The sequence below is a fragment of the Heptranchias perlo genome, chromosome 7 (assembly GCF_035084215.1).
Source record: "Heptranchias perlo isolate sHepPer1 chromosome 7, sHepPer1.hap1, whole genome shotgun sequence".
NCBI classification, from domain to species: Eukaryota; Metazoa; Chordata; class Chondrichthyes; order Hexanchiformes; family Hexanchidae; genus Heptranchias; species Heptranchias perlo.
In genome coordinates, this window is record NC_090331.1 from 32,547,923 (window position 1) to 32,567,265 (window position 19,343).

General features: G+C 39.0%; 1 protein-coding gene across 4 annotated transcripts in view; it reads right to left on the reverse strand.

Annotated features, from left to right (window-relative positions):
• Window positions 1–19,343, reverse strand: part of LOC137323596 (solute carrier family 35 member F5-like) — a 105,900-nt gene that overhangs the window by 55,134 nt on the left and 31,423 nt on the right. For all 4 annotated transcript variants that reach the window (XM_067987270.1, XM_067987269.1, XM_067987267.1 and 1 more), the window contains 7 exons: window positions 18,261–18,395; window positions 17,766–17,828; window positions 14,756–14,828; window positions 10,187–10,377; window positions 9,428–9,509; window positions 3,406–3,493; window positions 3,157–3,218 (listed from right to left, as the gene is read on the reverse strand). In XM_067987270.1, the coding sequence (XP_067843371.1) occupies window positions 3,157–3,218; window positions 3,406–3,493; window positions 9,428–9,509; window positions 10,187–10,377; window positions 14,756–14,828; window positions 17,766–17,828; window positions 18,261–18,395 (694 nt within the window). The remainder of the gene's footprint in view (window positions 1–3,156; window positions 3,219–3,405; window positions 3,494–9,427; window positions 9,510–10,186; window positions 10,378–14,755; window positions 14,829–17,765; window positions 17,829–18,260; window positions 18,396–19,343) is intronic.

The following is a 19,343-nucleotide window of genomic DNA, read 5'->3' on the forward strand; positions in this document are numbered from 1 at the left end:
CTGGGCGACATGGACATGTTGGGCCGAAGGGCCTGTTTCCATGTTGTAACTTCTATGATTCTATGATTCTATCAATCACAAACATTGTTAAACCTTGGCGATTCATACAATATGGATGGATAAATTTTCATCCTGGTAATTATTTTAGAGGCAATGACCTCTTGTTTAAGTATAATTATCTGCAGTGACGTTTTCAAACCACTTTGACACAGATCAAAGAGTTAGTCAAACCCACTACCCCAGGCTGGTCCTGACAGCTATGTTTGAGATCTTTGAGAAGGTCGTCGATTGGGTGTCGTCCACTTTGACAAACAGCTCAGTGGCCTGGGGTGTTATAAACCAGATAGCCCGATGGTGAAGGATAGAATACTAGAGCCTGGTCTTCAGTTGCTTCCAAGCCTTTATTCACAGAGCTCCGCATCACACATACCATACCCTAGATAAGCTCTCTCATATATGGATACGAGAGCCCCAATTTTTTTTTTTAAAATTCGTTCATGGGGTGTGGGCATTGCTGGCAAGGCCAGCATTTTTATTGCCCATCCCTAATTGCTCTTGAGAAGGTGGTGGTGAGCTGCCTTCTTGAACCGTTGCAGTCTGTGTGGTGAAGGTTCTCCCACAGTGCTGTTAGGAAGGGAATTCCAGGATTTTGACCCAGCGACGATGAAGGAACGGCGATATATTTCCAAGGTGGGATGGTGTGTGACTTGGAGGGGAAAGTGCAGGTGGTGTTGTTCCCATGTGCCTGCTGCCCTTGTCCTTCTAGGTGGTAAAGGTCATGGGTTTGGGAGGTGCTGTCGAAGAAACCTCGGTTAGTTACTGCAGTGCATTCTGTGGATGGTATACACTGCAGCCACTGTGTGCCGGTAGTGGAGGGAGTGAATGTTTAGGGTGGTGGATGGGGTGCCAATCAAGCAGGCTGCTTTGTCCTGGATGGTGTCAAGCTTCTTGAGTGTTGTTGGAGCTGCACTCATCCAGGCAAGTGGAGAGTATTCCATCACAATCCTGACTTGTGCCTTGTAGATGGTGAAAAGGCTTTGGGGAGTCAGGAGATGAGTCACTCGCCGCAGAATACCCTGCTCTTGTAGCCATAGTATTTATGTGGCTGTCCAGTTAAGTTTCTGGTCAATGCTGACCCCCAGGATGTTGATGGTGGGGGATTCGGCGATGGTAATGCCATTGAATGTCAAGATGAGGTGGTTAGATTCTCCCTTGTTGGAGATGGTCATTGCCTGGCGCGAATGTTACTTGCCACTTATCAGCCCAAGCCTGGATGTTGTCCAGGTCTTGTTGAATGTGGGCACTGACTACTTCATTATCTGAGGGGTAGTGAATGGAACTGAACACTGTGCAATCATCAGCGAACATCCCCATTTATGACCTTATGATGGAGGGAAGGTCATTGATGAAGCAGCTGAAGATGGTTGGGCCTAGGACACTGCCTTGAGGAACTCCTGCAGCAATGTCCTAGGGCTGAGATGATTAGCCTCCAACAATCACTACCATCTTCCTTTGTGCTAGGTATGACTCCAGCCATTGGAGAGTTTTCCCCTGATTCCCATTGACTTCAATTTTACTAGGGCTCCTTGGTGCTATACTCGGTCAAATGCTGCCTTGATGTCAAGGGCAATTACTCTCACCTCACCTCTGGAATTCAGCTCTTTTGTCCATGTTTGGACCAAGGCTGTTATAAGGTCTGGAGCTGAGTGGTCTTGGCGGAACCCAAACTGAGCATGGGTGAGCAGGTTATTGGTGAGTAAGTGCCGTTTGATAGCACTGTCGACGACACCTTCCATCACTTTGCTGATGATTGAGAGTAGACTAATGGGGCGGTAATTGGCCGGATTGGATTTGTCCTGCTTTTTGTGTCCGGCCATACCTGGGCAATTTTCCACATTGTCGGGTAGATTGAGACACACCACCTGAATACAATTAACACCAATTGATATAAATCACACGGATACAATTAACAAAGGGTCTTCTATTATGCCTTTATTTTGGGCTTCATGTGTAATTGAAGAATCAATCTAGAGTCAGTATTTCAGTCTTGCAGCAAGCAGCCCAAGAGATCTGTATTTTAAGTTTTGTCTCAGGCAGATTGAAGCCATAGCATGTGAACTTCTGTTCAATGTTGAGACAAAAAGTGAGTATCCTCTTTATTATTTTATGTACTGAGGGGAATACAGCAACTTACATTTTACTGTTTACTGTTCATTTAACTGTCTTACATAAATAAAAGCACTTGTTAATTCAAAGTCTGTGGTTCAGTCTCGTCAGCGTGTGTATTCAATCCATTTTTCAAGGAATGGAGTACCATATGGCAGAACATATGTTACAAGTAGCCAGTAAAAAGCGCTAGAGTTGTCTGTTACAATCGCTGAGTCTCACTATTATTTATCTAGATATTTGGGCAGAGAGGTACGCTGTGGATTGTTGTAGGTGATGAGAATTCCACTTATGGGAGTAGCCAGTGATGCTGAACCTGAGAAAATATCTAGTGTAAAAACCAAAAAATATATCACCTCTAACAGTTGCGATAATCTGTTCTGAATACTTCTCTGCCTTGTTGAGTGCCAAGTGAAGTTTGTACTATAACAGATGCCATGCTTGCTGCAGCAACAGCTTTTATAATAGTGTGCAAGACACTACCATGATGAAACCACTCCTTCAGTCATGCTTTTTTAGCTCTTCAATTTAAACTTGTTAGTCCCACCAATATAATAAATAATATCTGCTTCAGGAAAATAAATGGTTAAATTTCAGGAGTTAAGAATGAGGCTAAATAATCCATACACATGTGCCAGTGCCTTGAAGTAAGATGACATAACTGCATTTCTTGGATTTAGAAAATGTCGATGTAGATTTTAAAAATATATAATTCACATTATAACTGGAATGTCTATCACTCGAGTTTGGAGTGAAAACTCTTCATTCATTATTGCTGTAATTTATTCTGCAAGTCTGTTATTGTATAGTGCTAAAATTACAGATGCTGGATCAACTAATAATACTGGCACTGTATTTTGTAACGGGTATGCACATGAATTCAAAAAAATGCATTTTAAACACTGCACAAATGGTATGGAAAAGGTAAATAACACATGAAATGGTTATTTTCAAAGCAGTGTTAGCAAAGGAGGGAGCAAAATCCCTTACCTATTGTGCCTTTTCCCTCTGTATCATTACTCGACAAACTTACAAGGGTAACACCACCAATGCTAAAAAAAAACAAAAGTATGTTCATTTTATGTTGCAGGGGTTACTCCTGTAAGGATGGGAATAAAGCTGAATTGTAAGAGAAATACTGGAAACATTGTCACTGAATAAAAGGCATTAACTACAATCAAATCAAAAAACTGAACAAAAATGATACGGTTCAAATTTTACTAATACATCATTACATACCTTAAAATTACTGCCAACAATTTGGATAATGTAAATCTGTCCCCACTGTTGCTAGGAAACATTGCAGCTAGAAGTAGGGTGAAAAGACCTGTAAAAGAAAAAAAATCTTCAACCAACCAGCAAATTAGATTGGAAATGTAAAATGATCAAAAGTGTGTATATAGATCTCTTGGGAATGTATATTAACACAATCAGTTATTAGATTAAGAAGTCTAAATGTGTCTGAATCGTATTTAAAGTTGTAGAGATATAACTCAAAACATTTTTTATAAAGTTATAATTACTAGTGAATCTCTTATTGTGGTGTTTGTGGGTAGAGGATGCGGAGAGTATAGGCAGAAGGCATGCTGCGTCACATAAGGTGGTGGGAGCCAGGAAGGATGTTGCTAAGTGGGATTAGGTGGTTAGAGTTGCAGAGGGTGTTAACAGCTAGCTGAGCTGTTTTATAGTGCTCATTTATTTTACAAGTATCTTAAAAGATGTATCTAGACAAAAACATTAAATTAATAGTTAACAGCTAAAATTATTCAGATAACAGGAATGAATATAGATAGAACATAGTACGATCTTCAATATTCCTCATTGAACTGGAGTCAACAATATTCTATTTCTGAAACAAATTTTCATAAAAATCACACCTTACTATTTGGTTTGTATCCTTCATCAGTCTGCATTGTTTATGAACTGATTATTGTCATTTTCAATGTGTATTTAATCTTTGGACTATTTATGTATCTACAACTTTTATGATCCATTACCAACTTTGTTCAGGGAGCAATAATTGAGTAACAGTAGATGGCACTGTTACAAGTCATTTTGGCACTGTACTAATTTTTAACATAAAGAAGTGTTTTTTGTTCTTTACAGGTACTTCTATATATTGTTAAATGTACTATCATCTCTCCTCAGGGTACATTTAAAAAATAATTGATGAATTGATCCCACATCCCAGCTAGATCCATCAGGTCCTTCTCTTGAGCAGACAATTATATTTGTCACTGTAACATGGGAAACAGTTTAAACACCAGGTGGGCAGAAACATGGAACTGCAATTTCCTTCAAATAGAATTTAAAAAAGTAATTCTGTAGTTTAGTAAAAGCACTATTTCACAACCTCTGTTAAAGTGACGATTAAAAAAATTAAACACAGTATGTGATATTGTTAGTGGTTACAATGCCAATTATTAAGGAATAATAGTGCTGAAATCAGAATAAAAAGTGCTGGGAATATATAACAGGTCCATCCGTATCTGAAAAGATAGGTTAAAATTTTTTTCAGAACTGATAAAGGGAAGCAAGCGAGTTCTTTATAGGAATGAGTGGGGGAAAAAAAGGGAGGGGAGAAAAAGTCAAACTTTTTTTTATTGTGGATGCTTGTGGATCTGCATCTACATCTGGTCAGAAAGGTAAAAGCCCATGGGATACAGGGAAATGTGGCGAATTGGATCCAAAATTGGCTCAGTAACAGGAAACAAAGGGTAAAAGTCGATGGATGTCTTTGTGAATGGAAATCAGTTTCCACTGGTGTGCCACAGGGCTCAGTGTTGTTTGTGGTATATATTAATGATTTGGACTTGAATGTAGGGGGCATGATTGGCAAATTTGCAGATGACACAAAAATTGGCCGTGTAGTTGATGGAGTCTACAGCTATCCTCTTCACTAAGAAGATATCAATGGGTTGGTGGAGTGGGCGGAAAAGTGGCAAATGGAGTTCAACCCGGAGAAGTGTGAGGTAATGCACTTAGGGAGGGCAAACAGGAAAAGGGAATACGCAGTAAACGGGAATATATTGAGAGGGGTAGAGGAAGTGAGAGACCTTGGAGTGCATGTGCATAGGTCCCTGAAGGTGGCAGTACAGGTAGATAAGGTTGTGAAGAAGGGATACGGAATGCTCTGCGTTATTAACCGAGGTATAGAATATAAAAGCAGGGATGTAATGATGGAACTGTATAAAACACTGGTAAGGCCACAGCTGGAGTATTGTGTGCAGTTCTGGTAACCACATTACAGGAAGGATGTAATTGCTCTGGAGAGTGCAGGTAAGATTTACAAGAATGTTGCCACGGCTTAAAAATTGCAGCTACGAGGAGAGATTGGATAGGCTGGGGTTGTTTTCCTTGGAGCAGAGGAGGCTGAGGGGTGACTTGATTGAGGTGTACAAAATTATGCGGGGCCCAGATAGAGTAGACAGGAAGTATCTGTTTCCCCTAGCAGAGAGTTCAGGAACTAGAGGACATAGATTTAAGCTGATTGGCAGATGGATTAGAGGGGACATGAGGAAAAACTTTTTTACCCAGAGGGTGATGGGTGTATGGAATTCGCTGTCCGAATTGGTGGTAGAGGCAGGGACCCTCAACTCTTTTTAAAAGTACCTGGACCTGCACCTAAAGCGCTGTAAGCCGCAGGGCTACGGACCGGGTGCTGGAAGGTGGGATTATAACGGACACCTGGTTGTTCTTCGAGCTGGTGCGGACACGATGGGCCGAATGGCCTCCTTCCGTGCTGTATATTTTCTATGGTTCTATTTCCAGTATTTTTATTTTTAGTTCAGATTTGAAGTTTTTCCTTTTATCGCTAAGGAATTCAGCATATTATTAAGTTAGTGTGATTACGCTAGAAACTATGGTAACCTTAGCAGGTATTGTTGGCCAAGAAATATATGCATCGTTGCTGTAATATTTCTTTTTTAGTTGCTAGGATCAATCACTCATAACAAAGATTTGGGCGTAATCATGTCTACTCTGCACGTCTTTACATAAACTTCAGAATAGCATGATGTACTACTACAGGGTGACATTTCCAGTCTGCATACCATTCATCTATATGGTCTGATTTTTGTTAAAAATTGGGTTGTTTTGCAGCACAGACTCATTTATACTTGAGGGCTAAAATGATCAATGTAGATGGAGGCGATCAAATGTGTGGAGTATTATGGTTGCTGAGCTGTTAGGTTGATGGAAATGCCATGCCATGGAAGACAACAAGTTTCGAATGCAAGGTTAGACCGATATTCTGTAATGGTGGAGGGAGGATCAGGGGTTAGGCATAACATTTGCAGATCCTTTCCTTGGGTGATTAAATTAATTAGCTAGGATCCATGCTTGGTAGATTGCACAGAGTGTGTGGAAGGAATAGCAAGATGTACAAAATGGTCTCTACTCATCCGGTGCATCCTATATGAAATATATTTCATTGTGATATTAAATTGAAAGTTAACAAGCTAGGGCTGTTACCTACTGTGAACCTGCTGATAGTAAGAGAAAACAAAACACACTGCACAGCACAGAAGATAAGAAGAAACTGAATCTCCTTAGATGTAAAAGACATTTTAGTTTTTACATTGATGGAGTTGTCTACAGACCTCCTGATAGTAGTGAATGGGGGTGGGGGGTGGGGGAGATGTATAATTTTGGAGATCAGTGAAGCATGTAGCAAAAACAATGTGGTTATAATGGGAGATTTTAATTTTCACATAGACTGGGGGAAGCATAACAGCTCAAGTAGTAATGAGTTTCTACAATATCTTTGGGACAGTCATACTAGATTTGGTGATGAATAGTTAACAATCTGGCGGCAAGGGAACATCTTTCAAAAGCAGACCATAATATGATTGAATTTGATATTAGGCTTGAGAGGGAGAAGGGAGAGTCACAAACTAAAGTTTTAAATTTAAGTAAGGCAAACTCTGAAATAATGAGAAATGAATTGACCTCGGTAAACTGGACTGAACTGTTAATGAGTAAACCTACAGACCAACAGTGGGAGGTATTGAAAAAAGTATTTGATATGATCCAAAACCAGTACATACCCCTTAAAAGGCAAAGTTTCCACTTGTGTAATTAAGTAACCATGGTCAGCAAATAAGGTAAGAGACAGTATCAAGTGAAAAGAAAAGGAATGCAAGGAAAAATGGAAACCCACTGTACTAGGAGAGCTATAAAAACAACAAAAGTATACAAAGAAAGTAATAACAGGTGCAACAAGGGAATATAAAAAACTGTCAAGGGATATCAAAGCTAACAGTAAAAGATTTTATAAATATTTTAAGAAAAAAAGTGTGGTAAAGGAGAATGTGGGCCCATTAAAGACAGGTGCAGGCAAGACTACAATGGACAATAAGGAAACATCAGACTTGTTAATTAAATACGTTGTATCTGTTTTCACTGTAGAGAAAGAGGACAAAATACTAATGGTACAAGGGAATCTAAAGTCAAGGGGAGGAACTTAGTGGATTTAATATCGGTAAAAAAAAATAGTGGAGAAAATAATGGGACTTAAGATAGAAAAAGCTCTAGGATCTGATGGTTTCCACCACAGAGTATTAAAAGAAATAGGTGAGGAAATTGCAGATGCATTAGTCATAATCTTCCAAAGCTCTCTAGATTCAGGAATTGTGCCTTTGGATTGGAAAATTACAGATGTCACTTCATTATTTAAGAAGGGAGGGAGAGAGAAACCAGGTAACTAAGAATCATCAGTTAGTGGAATCTATCTTCAGGGACAGAGTGATTGAGCATTTGGAAAAGTACAAGCTGATCAATGCCGGTCAGCAGCGATTTGTGAAGGGTAGGTCATATCTTGACTAATCTAGTTGAATTTTTTGAGGGGGTCACTAGCATGGTGGATAGGGGAATGTCTATGGATGTTCTTTCCATGGACTTAGAAGGAATTAAAAAAGATTATGCACAAGTGATTATTAGCAAAAAGGAGAGTGCACAAAATTGGAGGTAGCCTTGGGACATGGGTTGGTAATTGGTTGGGAAGTAGGAGACAGAGAGTAGAGATAAAGGGAACGTTCTCTGATTGACGGGATGTGACAAGTGGTGCTCCCCAGGGATCTGTACGGTGGCCTCAGCTGTTCAGTATATATAGTATTGACTTCGATGAATGGAGTTGTATACCCAGGTTTGCAGATGATACTAAGTTAGGAGGTATGGTAAGTTGTATATATAGGAGCAGGAAGTAACAAAGTGCCCTAGCTAGACTAAGTGAGTGAGCAAAACTATTGCAGGTGGAGTCAATGGGGAGCAAGTGTGAGGTCATCCTCTTTGGATCTGAGAAAGTTCATTTAAGAAAATATTCTGATTTGTGAGAGATTAGGAGCTGTGGAAGAACAAAGGAATTTAGGTGTCCATGTATACAAATCATTAAAAGCTAGTGCACAGGTACAACAAATAATTAAAAAGGCGAATGGAATGTTGTAATTTATCTCAAGGGGGTCGGAATTCAAAAAAGTGAGGAATTGATGCTTCAAATCTACGGGGCCTCAGTCAGACGCCATCTGGAGTACTGCGTTAGGTTTTGGGCAACCAAACTCAGGAAAGTTATATTGGCCTTAGAGGGGGTGCAGTGCAGATTCACCAGAATGATACCAGAGCTTAAATTGTTAAATCCTGAGGTCAGGTTACATAAACTTGGCTGGTTTTCCTATGAGTTTAGAAGATAAAGGGGTGTTCTAATGCGGGTATTTGAAATGATAAAGGGATTTGATAGTTTCTCTGCATCATACCTATTTCCTCTGGTGGGGGAATCCAGAACAAGGGGGTATAATCTTAAAATTAGAACCAGGCGATTTAGGAGTAAAATTAGGAAGCACTTTTTCACACAAAAATAGTGGAAATCTGGAACATTCTCCCCAAAAGGCTGTGGATGGTGGATCAATTGAAATTTTCAAGACAGAGACCGATGGATTTTTGTTAGGTAAGGGTATCAGAGATATTGAGCAGGTAAAGGGAGTTAAGGTGCAGATCAGCCATGATCTAACTGAATGATGGAACAGGCTCAAGGAGCTGAATGGCCTACTCCTGTTCCTATGATCTGGTTTATGATGAGACATTACGATGAGACATTGTGTTCTGACTATACAGCAACATGAGCTAAGATTTTGCTAGTGTACCGTAAAGCAAAATATCATGAATTCTGCAAAACCTAACTCTGCCTTGTATTAGCTGACATGAATCAAGCAATTCTTATTCAGTACAATGCAAAGGACAAGAGTAAGACTATTAACACACAACTTACCGGAAGTCGAGGACAAAATGTTAACAATAGCCACCTGAGTATCAGACAGTGCTTCCTGATAGGAAAAGTTTGCCAGAAACCACTGAAAAAATAATTGAACAATTAAAGACAGACATAATTGTTTTGTGCCACATAAGTACCTTCAGTAAGGTGACACAAATGGTCTGCCACAAAGTGGCGAATAAAGATCTAATATTGCTGAAGGCTCTCAGGTATAAAAATGAATTTAATAAGATCAATCTATCATTACAATTTTAAAATAATACAGAAAATGTTCTTGCATACAATTTATTTTCTGTTGCATCAACAGTCAACTTGTTCAACTATTTAATATCAATGTGCCTGAACTAAATTATAAACATTTTGATAGAGGCACCTATTTACAAAGCTAATATTGTCTTAATCTGAATAGCATTTACTTTTAAATGTTCCCTAACACAATAAACTAAACTACACTGGTGATATTTGTTTACAAGCACATATTAAACATTACTTTGAGCATAAGCCAATCACAATATACTTTAACTTGTTGGTATACAATTAATGCAAATCCAGTGTTTAATATAGTGAAGAATGTATCTACATGTAGTTTTCCAAAGAGGACTAAAAAAGTCATGAAACATATTGTATATATAAAGTCCTCACCACCTTTTGAAAAATTATTATGGTTTACCCTTCAAATTTTTAGTACAGCTAAATTATTTTAATCTATTGCGTGGAATAGTTGTAAGAAGTTATGACTTAATAAAATGTACTAACCACAAAACAGAAGAAAAAGCTGATTTTTGCTACTTGTGATATTGTTAGTTTGCCAACAGATTTCAGCACTGCTTCATGATCCTTTGCTGCTGGATAGGACATCCGAGAGAGTTTTGCTTCAAGTGCGTGGTGGGCAGGAAGTTGCCGCACCTCCATAATATTACTGAACCTAACACGTGTTTTTTTTAAAGCTATAAATAAAAAGAAGACTTTTAAAAAAAAAATAATTTCAGACAAAAAGATGTGTGATATTTTGACAATTTCTTTTAAGCAGATATTTTGACCAGTGCTTCTCCATGTGAGTGAACAGACACAGGTTCACAGCGCAAAATTATATTCTGTAATGAAGTAATTTAAGGAAATAGTACCACATAATGTTAAGCTTTCAGGGGTTGAAGGGCAAGGTGGAAAAAGAAACAAACAGATGAAAGCAGAGATTTTTTTTTAAAAAAATCTATTTTCCATCCTCTCCGCTTGCTGATGGCTCAGGTACTGATTCATACAGACTATGAAGGTCTCAGGTTTTCCCAGGTCTTTGTTAGGGTAGCTGATCGCATCTGAGGTGGTGGTGGTGGGGCAAAGAGAATGGAAACACAACAATTAGCCTTGATATCCCTGGGCCTGTAGGGATAAAAAGGTTAGAAATTTTGCTCAATTGCAATCTAGTGACCTCCTGCGTGAAAGTGCCAATTTATGGATGTCAATAGGATTGGTCCTTCGTGTTGATTCCCATACAGTTAGTCGAAACAAAAGGTTTTCAAACTCCAGGCCATGGTCCCTTTGAGGATCAATGAGGTTGCAATGTGAAATCAGAATTTCTGTCAAGAGCAGTTTTACTATTGACACCTTTGTTTATTTATATATTAAAAGTCTTGCACCTGCATGCAATTCTTGTTGTATAACTCCTACTTCCTGCAACTGGCACTTTTTTCTGTCAGTCACACTTGTGTCATGCTATTTCCAGCACACTATACCCATCATATTTTCCCATTGTTCTATTGATTTTACTTAGTGAGTATTTTATTACTTGGTCTCAAAGGTAGGTGGCAATGTTTCCTATTTACCTTCAAGATCTGTCCTGAGTTTAGGTAGCGCTGTGGAGGACTATTCTATTAAACAGAATTGATATTTACATGTTTAAATTAAAACATTTTCTTTTTTTTTCACAACCCTCGCTCTAACTGTTTTCAGCCGGTTATTGAAATAGTCAGCATCCCTCATTTGCTGATACCATCATCACTTCTCCCACCCACTTTTCTCTGCATGCTGATCTCCCAGCCATTGGGCGGCTGTTCCTGCCTCCCTTCTACTCCCGTCCAGACGAGTCCTCTGGTTTCTCGGTATGATAATTGTACTAAAATATTTTTAGATCAGGCTGATAGGGGGGGGGAATAGGAAAGAAAATAGAAGATGAGTTGTCAAAGAAAGAGTGAAGGGGGAAGAAAGATAGAGGAAAGGGGGAAGGAGAGGGCATTGGTGATGAGGGAATAGAACAGGAGGTTACCAAATATCTTAGATGCATACTGTAAGGAAGGTCATGAGCAATCAAAATTATTCCAGTTCTGTGATAATTATATTGACATAGTATGGTTTCCACTGATGATCAAAGCAGGTGGAAGTGGTCTGTTGATCCTTCATTTTGATACAATAGTAAGAATGATTCTCTATTTCTTTGCTTTCGACAAAGTAAACCATATTTACTGCCTTACTGTTTACCTTGTGTCATACAAAAGCTCTCTGACAAGTGAGTTGAAATCGAGCAGCAGTTTCCATTGGGAAATAATCTAACTGCAAGCAACAACATTTGTTCAGGTCTTTGGAATGGACTTTGAACTGAGATAACAAAACTACAGAAGAATCATTGGCTTCTCAATGCAAAATAAATGTAGTTGATTAGTCGTTACATCAGAACAGATCTTTTGAAAATATGAAGAATGGTTGATGATGATACAATATTTGTTATAAAGAGGCAGCACTTGGAAGAAAGCAGACTTTGAAGAGGATGTTCAAAACATTAATTACCACCTGATTAATAACTTGAAAATCCACTTAGTTTGCCAGATGGAGACTATGTAGGTGTTATCACTCCACCAGAAGTGGCCAATTTATATTGAGATTCTATAATCTTGGGAAAGTTGCCATGAAAAAAAATCATAAGTCAGTTTGAACACACATGCTATCAGCTTCTTTGATCCTTTACCCAAGTTGAACAAACTCACACAAAGCAACAATCTTTGATAAATCTTACGAGTCAAAAAACTGTGGCATTAATCACAGATTCTTTGGTCTAGTTGGTTCAAGTGCATATGATGTAGATTTGCAGACTGTTTTTACTTATTAACAGTCCCAGAGGATCCATGAGGAAAACAAACAAAAGCATTCTTGTGTTATAGCAGCTTATTTCTTTGATAGCATTGTTGTTATCCAGATGTTAAGAAACTGCAATGCCAAGACATTTGGTGCACTTGTTGATAACATGCATCACTGTATCATAGGTCCATGAAGTAACCAAGCACGTAAAGGGGTTAGAGAATAAATGTAGTCCTTACAAAAAAAAACCTCATTTTATGAGGCAGGCCTTTGGACCACAAAACTTGGGAGGTCAAGATCCAGAACCGACGTATACCGGTATCCAAACAATGGATTATCCCATCAGCAAAGCAACAGTCCTTGCAGCCTTTTTTTCTCGCAGCGATGATGCAGAGAGCTACATCAACATTCCTGCCATCTCAGCAGCTCATGACTGATGGTAGCTTTCTCAATGCCTTTTTGTCAAAATCATCTCCAAAGGCACTGAAGTCGCTGTTCACAGTCTGTCCAACAGCAAGAAGAGGCAGATTTAAGGATGATTCTTAATGTCCAAGCATCAGAAGATCACCCAAGTGTAAGTCAACTCTCCAGGTACATATGTGGCTATGTTATGCATTTATTTTTTTCCAAAGATGTCTGTTCATAAATTGTAGTTGAGGACTGATGTGAAAAATAACTGAAATGGGTCATAACCAGACATCCTGAATATGACAATACAAATGCTTTCAGCTACACTCGAAAAGAAAGCCTGGAAATAATTACACAAGTGCAAAGATATTTACGATCCTGCCTTTGCTGACCTAGGTTAGAGCGATGTAGCATAGGACACAAGTCAAAAGAGCATTCAGGCCTTTGTCGTCTTTATAATGCATCAGCACCACCTAATATTGACAAAGCATGACAATCTATTCTGCAGACATCAACTCAAGAATGAATCCTTGCCTTCAACTTCAGATGCCATTGATTTGCAGACGCAGAGATTAAATTATGTAGTGGCCTTGTGTGGAAGACATCAAGTAAAGCCTTTCCCAGCACTTCTCCTGTAGTTGGCAAAGGCTGGATAATGACAGTAGAGCTGCGTAAGCCTCTTCTCAGAAGGAAGGTTCCTGATCGTCAGACAATATTACAGCTTGTGGCTTGGAGGTGCTTCGTTTCAAATTGAAGTTATGGGGCATCAGCTGCACAGTTAATGGAATGCTGCATATAGATTTTTAATCTGCTTGGAACTCAGACAGAATCCATTTAAGCAACTCTGTTGTTAGATAACTCTGATAATAACACTGAATAGTATAGTAGTTCTATGAAGAGGGAATTGTTATAATTGGATAATAGATTTTTGGCTATTTTAGGTTCAATGTGAGAAAAACAAGAATCACAATGAAGTATTCATACTGCGCTTCTCATATGCAGAACAACGGCTCATACTACTTTATAATAAAGGAGAAAAAGGACATTGTGGTCACCCAGGATGGGGAAAGGAGAGAGAAATGGAAAGGTTGGCTGGGATGGGGTAAAGAAAACAGGTAAATGGGAGAATTCCAGAGGGCAGGAGCATGGTGGCTGAACAAGCAGCAACCAATGATGGAAAGCAGGCATTGTGAGGTGAGAAGCCTAGTTTTGGAACAGAGGAGGGTTTGTGCAGGGATGAAAAGGCAGGGGTAGATCGCTAAGGTAGGGCAGAGAGAGCCACTATATAAATGTGAGCTGTTTTGTTGTTTTATTCTCAACAACAACTTGCATTTATATAACGCCTTTAAGGCAGTAAAACCTCCCAAGACACTTCACAGGAGCGTAATGAGACAAAAATTGACCTAGCCAAAGTAGGAGATATTAGGATGGGTGAATAAAAGCTCGGTTAAAGAAGTAGGTTTTAAGGAGCACCTTGAAGGAGGAGAGAGGGGCGTAGAGGTTTAGGGAGGGAATTTCAGAGCTTGGAGCCTAGACTGTTGAAGGCACGGCCTCCAATGGTGTGGCGAAGGAAGAGGGGGATACACAAGAAGCCACAAATGGAGAAACGCAGAATTCCTTGATGGTTGTAGGGCTGAAGGAGGTTACAGGATAAGGAGGGATGAGGCCATGGAGGAATTTGAACATGAGGAAAAGAATCTTAAAATGGTGGACCGAGAGCCAATGTAGGTCACATGAGTGATTAGTGAATGGGACTGTGACATACTTTTATCAAAGTGATCTAATCCTTACATTGGTCTTCATTTCATGTTGATTACGTATCTCAAACTAAAAGCCACTGGTAAAACCTACCTGCGATATTGTCATTATTGACTTTTTCATTGGCTGAATCATGAAACTTCACTGGGATGTACAGTGGTTCACTCTGCAAAACAAATTAGAAATAAATGTTCTAGTGACAAGATAAACAGAACTCTTCAAGAAACAATAATAATTAGAAAGTGTAAGTAACACTAAGATTTTCAGATGATTTGCATTAGATTATTCAATCTTGAAAAATTAAATACTTTGGGTTTAAATCTCTATTGCAAAAACAATTTTTAAAAGTTTTGGTTTTTAGACAGCGTGCTGTTAACAGTGAAGAAACAGATATGGGTTTCATTTATTCAATGTAGTTTCATCTACCCCATAGATCCCAATTTTCTCTTTTTTATTTGGAAAATGGAAAAACTCGCTACGAGGCTTCCACTTATGTGACTTTTGAACTGGTTTCTAGGAGATAAGCGAGAAGGGCCCAGCATTACTCTTCCCTAGAAAGACTACTTCCAACTCCCTACTCCCCTGCAGATAAGTACTCTGTATCTACCTTGCATACAGCCAGTGTGGTACAGCTGAAAGACTAAACAACGTAGGGGAGATTGTAGATTCAAATACAGGTTCCATCTCACATGTTGGAGTTCCAATGCACTGCACCATCCATCCATACAACCTTCATCAATCTATTTTCAATATTGAAACTCGAAAGGAACAATAGAAACCCAATTTTAATTGGGGGCGTAAGTGCAGTGTGCGGGGACCGAAGCAAGTGACAGGCTTGCACAGTTGAGCCGGCGAAAGGCCCAGGTCATTTTAACCCCAGGCCTCATTACCATCCTGGAGCCGAGTCTCCCGCCTGAAGCTGGTGGGAATGTGCTGGAAGCCGGGCGACATGAGGCCAATGCAGGGGACAGTGACTGGCACCAAGGTACAGTCACTGGGATGAGGGGCGAGAGGCCCCTGTGGTCGAGGGAGAGGGGAAGCCTGGGCCAGAGCAGGCCCAAGGTTTCCTTGTGGGAATCACTCCAGCTCCTCCTGGCCCACAAGGAAACCATTACAAATTTTTAAAAAACCTACATTGCTTGGGCGCTTCTGTCTGGCTCCATCTGCTACCAGCTTTCCTTGGTACAGTCAGCACTGTGTGCAACCCGCACAACCCAGGGTCAAAGTCGCATTGTGGTCCGAATGACGCCACTGGACTTTGATGTTTGAATATTTATGAGGCCCTCGTTTGCATGCAGCAATTAGAAATTAGAGCTAGGCTATTAACATGAAAAGTTTACAGCACAGAAGGAGGACATTCGGCCCATCGTGCCGGTCGAAATAGAGCTACCCAGCCTAACCCCACTTTCCAGTACTTGGTCCGTAGCCTTGTAGGTTATACTACTTCAAGTGCATATCCAAGTACCTTTTAAATGCAATGAGGGTTTCTGCCTCTACCACTCTTTCAGGTATTGAGTTCCAGACCCTCACTACCCTCTGGGTGAAATTTTTTTTCCTCAGCTCCCCTCTAATCCTTCTACCAGTTACTTTAAATCTATGCCCCCTGGTTATTGACCTCTCTGGTAAGGGAAATAGGTTCTCCCTATCCACTCCATCTAGGTCCCTTATAATTTTATATACCTCAATTAAGTCACCCCTCAGCCCCCTCTGTTCCAAAGAAAACAACCCCAGCCAATCCAATCTTTCCTCATAGCTAAAATTCTCTAGTCCTGACAACATCCTCATATACCTTTCTCTGTACCCTCACTAGCCCAATCACATCTTTCCTGTAATGTGGTGACCAGAACTGTATGCAGTACTTAAGCTGTGGCCTAACTAGTGTTTTATATAGTTCTAGCATAACCTCCCTGCTCTTATATTCTATGCCTCGACTAATAAAAGCAAGTATCCCATATGCCGCCTTAATCACCTTGTCTACCTGTCCTGCTATCTTCAGGGATCTGTGAACATGCATTCCAAGGTCCCTCTCTTCCTCTACACCTCTCAGTATCCTCCCATTTATTAAGGAGGGAAAGCAGGAACCACTTTTCACACAAAGGGTAGAAGAAATCTGGAATTCCCTCCCCCAAAAATCTTTCAAGACTGAGATTGATAGATTTTTGTTAGGTAAGGGCATTAAGGGTTATGGATCTAAGGCGGGTAGATAGAGTTAAAATACAGATCAGCCATGATCTAATTGAATGGTGGAGCAGGCTCGAGGGGCTGAATGGCCTACTCCTGTCCTGTCTCCTGAGGTTTCAAAAGGCTTGGTTTCACTGTTCGCAATGTATATGGGATTTGAGTATCAAGTCAAAACACTGGGTCATAAGGGGTAGTATACTTCAACAATTCATATGATTCCATGTATATTGTACAATGCATCTTATATAGTTGAGTAGTCTCTACATAATAGTTAAATTAGAAAAATACAGACATTTGATAACAATAGTCTTCATAATATTTGAACCGTAAATTCTTATAAAATGTTACATCCAACATTTTTAGAACAAATACAAGGAATTTGGTAGCAAAATTAAGCTAAAATTTACATGGGTTGTGAAAAGGGCTGAAACTATTGAAATGCATAACTTTTCAGATGGTCCATGCAATTGATTACAATTTCTTCGGAAGTTTCTGCTAGCATATTTTAAACAGTGTTATCAAATGCTATGGACTATCATTCTCTAGAATAAAGCATAATACCCATGAGCATGTGACCTAGCTTTCCCCTCCCCTTTAATCATTCAATTTTGTCTTTTCTTTTGTAATTTAACATATCCTCTTACAAGTGGGTGTAGTGAAAAGAAAGTTATTGACTACATCAATTACCATCTGTAAATGAAACAGCAACATTGAAGTGAAACAAACAGCAGCTATTGAAATTCATTGCCCAAGCTAGTTCATTTTAGACAGTTAACTACCAAGGCTCAAAACTGAAGACCCAATGAACTCATATGTTCCTGCTAACAAATGATATAAATTACCGAACTACCATTTGAATGAAAGCTTTGATGTCTGAATTAACAGTATACATGTACGGTCACTTGCAATACTGAATACTCACCAAGGAATCATTTACACTAGTGTCTGTAGTACAGGTTGCAAGATAACTTTCAGCATCTGCAAACTTAAAAGATTGAAAAAGTTAATAAGGAGGTACCAGGAAACAGCAAACCATGTTGATAAAGTTGCCTTTGGTACATCTGCTAAAATGACTAGCAATTAATAACACATTCCTGTATAGGCATTGTTCTGATAAATCCATTCCAGTTTACAGAGCTCAGAATAACAAACATGAGTGTTTTTAGTTAATGTGGGTGAAACTATGTCACTGGTTAAACTCAGATCTTGTCAGGAGATTTACTGGAAGCCACAAATTATATAACCTTTATTAAACTTAGACATGTAAACCTGCACAATTCCAGCTTTTAAAGTAAATTATCTGTAGTAGCTGTACACTGACTATATATCATTTAATAATGTAAATAAATTGTAATTCAGAATGCAGATTATAAGGCTGGTCACACTTTATTTCCCTACATTTAGGAGGACTACTTACCAATGCAACATGTCTTCCATTGGTACATTGCTCCCGCCATGGCTTCCAAACAAGGAATCCGATGAGGTAAAGCACAAACATAGATGTTTTGGCAAACGTGCTAAAGAAGGGTTTCTCATACTTTTTAAATATATACTGAAAAGAAGAAAAAAAAAGAAGTTTTTCCAGAAATGAACAAACTTACTATCGCAGTAAGTAGCTTTCTGGTGGAATGTCACATTAAGCGTTTTCTCTGTTCTCCAAACCCTCCCCACAAGAGCACAATATATAGAAATTCTGAATATTTAAAACAAAACATATCTTGCCTATTCAATAATCTATAACTACTTTTGTTGAGTACATTTGCAAATGCTATACTCAATCAATAATTTTACAAAAATGAAAATCACATGATGCTCTCCTTGTTGTGGCTGAATTATAATCCTAAGATATAATACAATAAAAATAATCTAAATCAGTTATTAAAATCTACATACTGATAATTTAACCACTTTTTCCAATACAAATATGTTTTATGAGAATGTAAAGTGAATCATGGGGGAAAATGTAAAATAACCTCTTCACTTCTGAAGCACACATAAGCAGGAGTGTTATTTGGTTGAAGAATCATCAGTTTGCTATGGAAACACTTTCATACTCATACAATTGTCAACCACACATTTCTATTTGGAAAATTTGAAACTTCCCCGATTCTCTTGGATTTGATGTCAGAATATATGTTATCCATCTAATGACTTCATACAATATGGTGGCATGAAATCCAAGCAAACTTAGAAAAGTTACAAATAGTTTGATAGTGAAGAGAAGACTAATAGGAGATCTGATAGAGGTCTTTAAAATTATGAAGGACTTTGATAAGATGAAGAAACTGTTTCTGCTGTGAATGAGTTGAAAATAAGGGGGTATAAATATAAGATAGCCACTAACAGATCATGAAGAGTTTCTTTACACAGAGAGTGATGTGAATGTGGAATGCCCTGCAATATGGAGTAGTTGAAACAGTTAGAAGTGAATCATTTAAGGAAGGCTTGACGCATACATGAGAGAGAAGGAAATAGATAATTCGAGTGAGAGGAGGCTCAT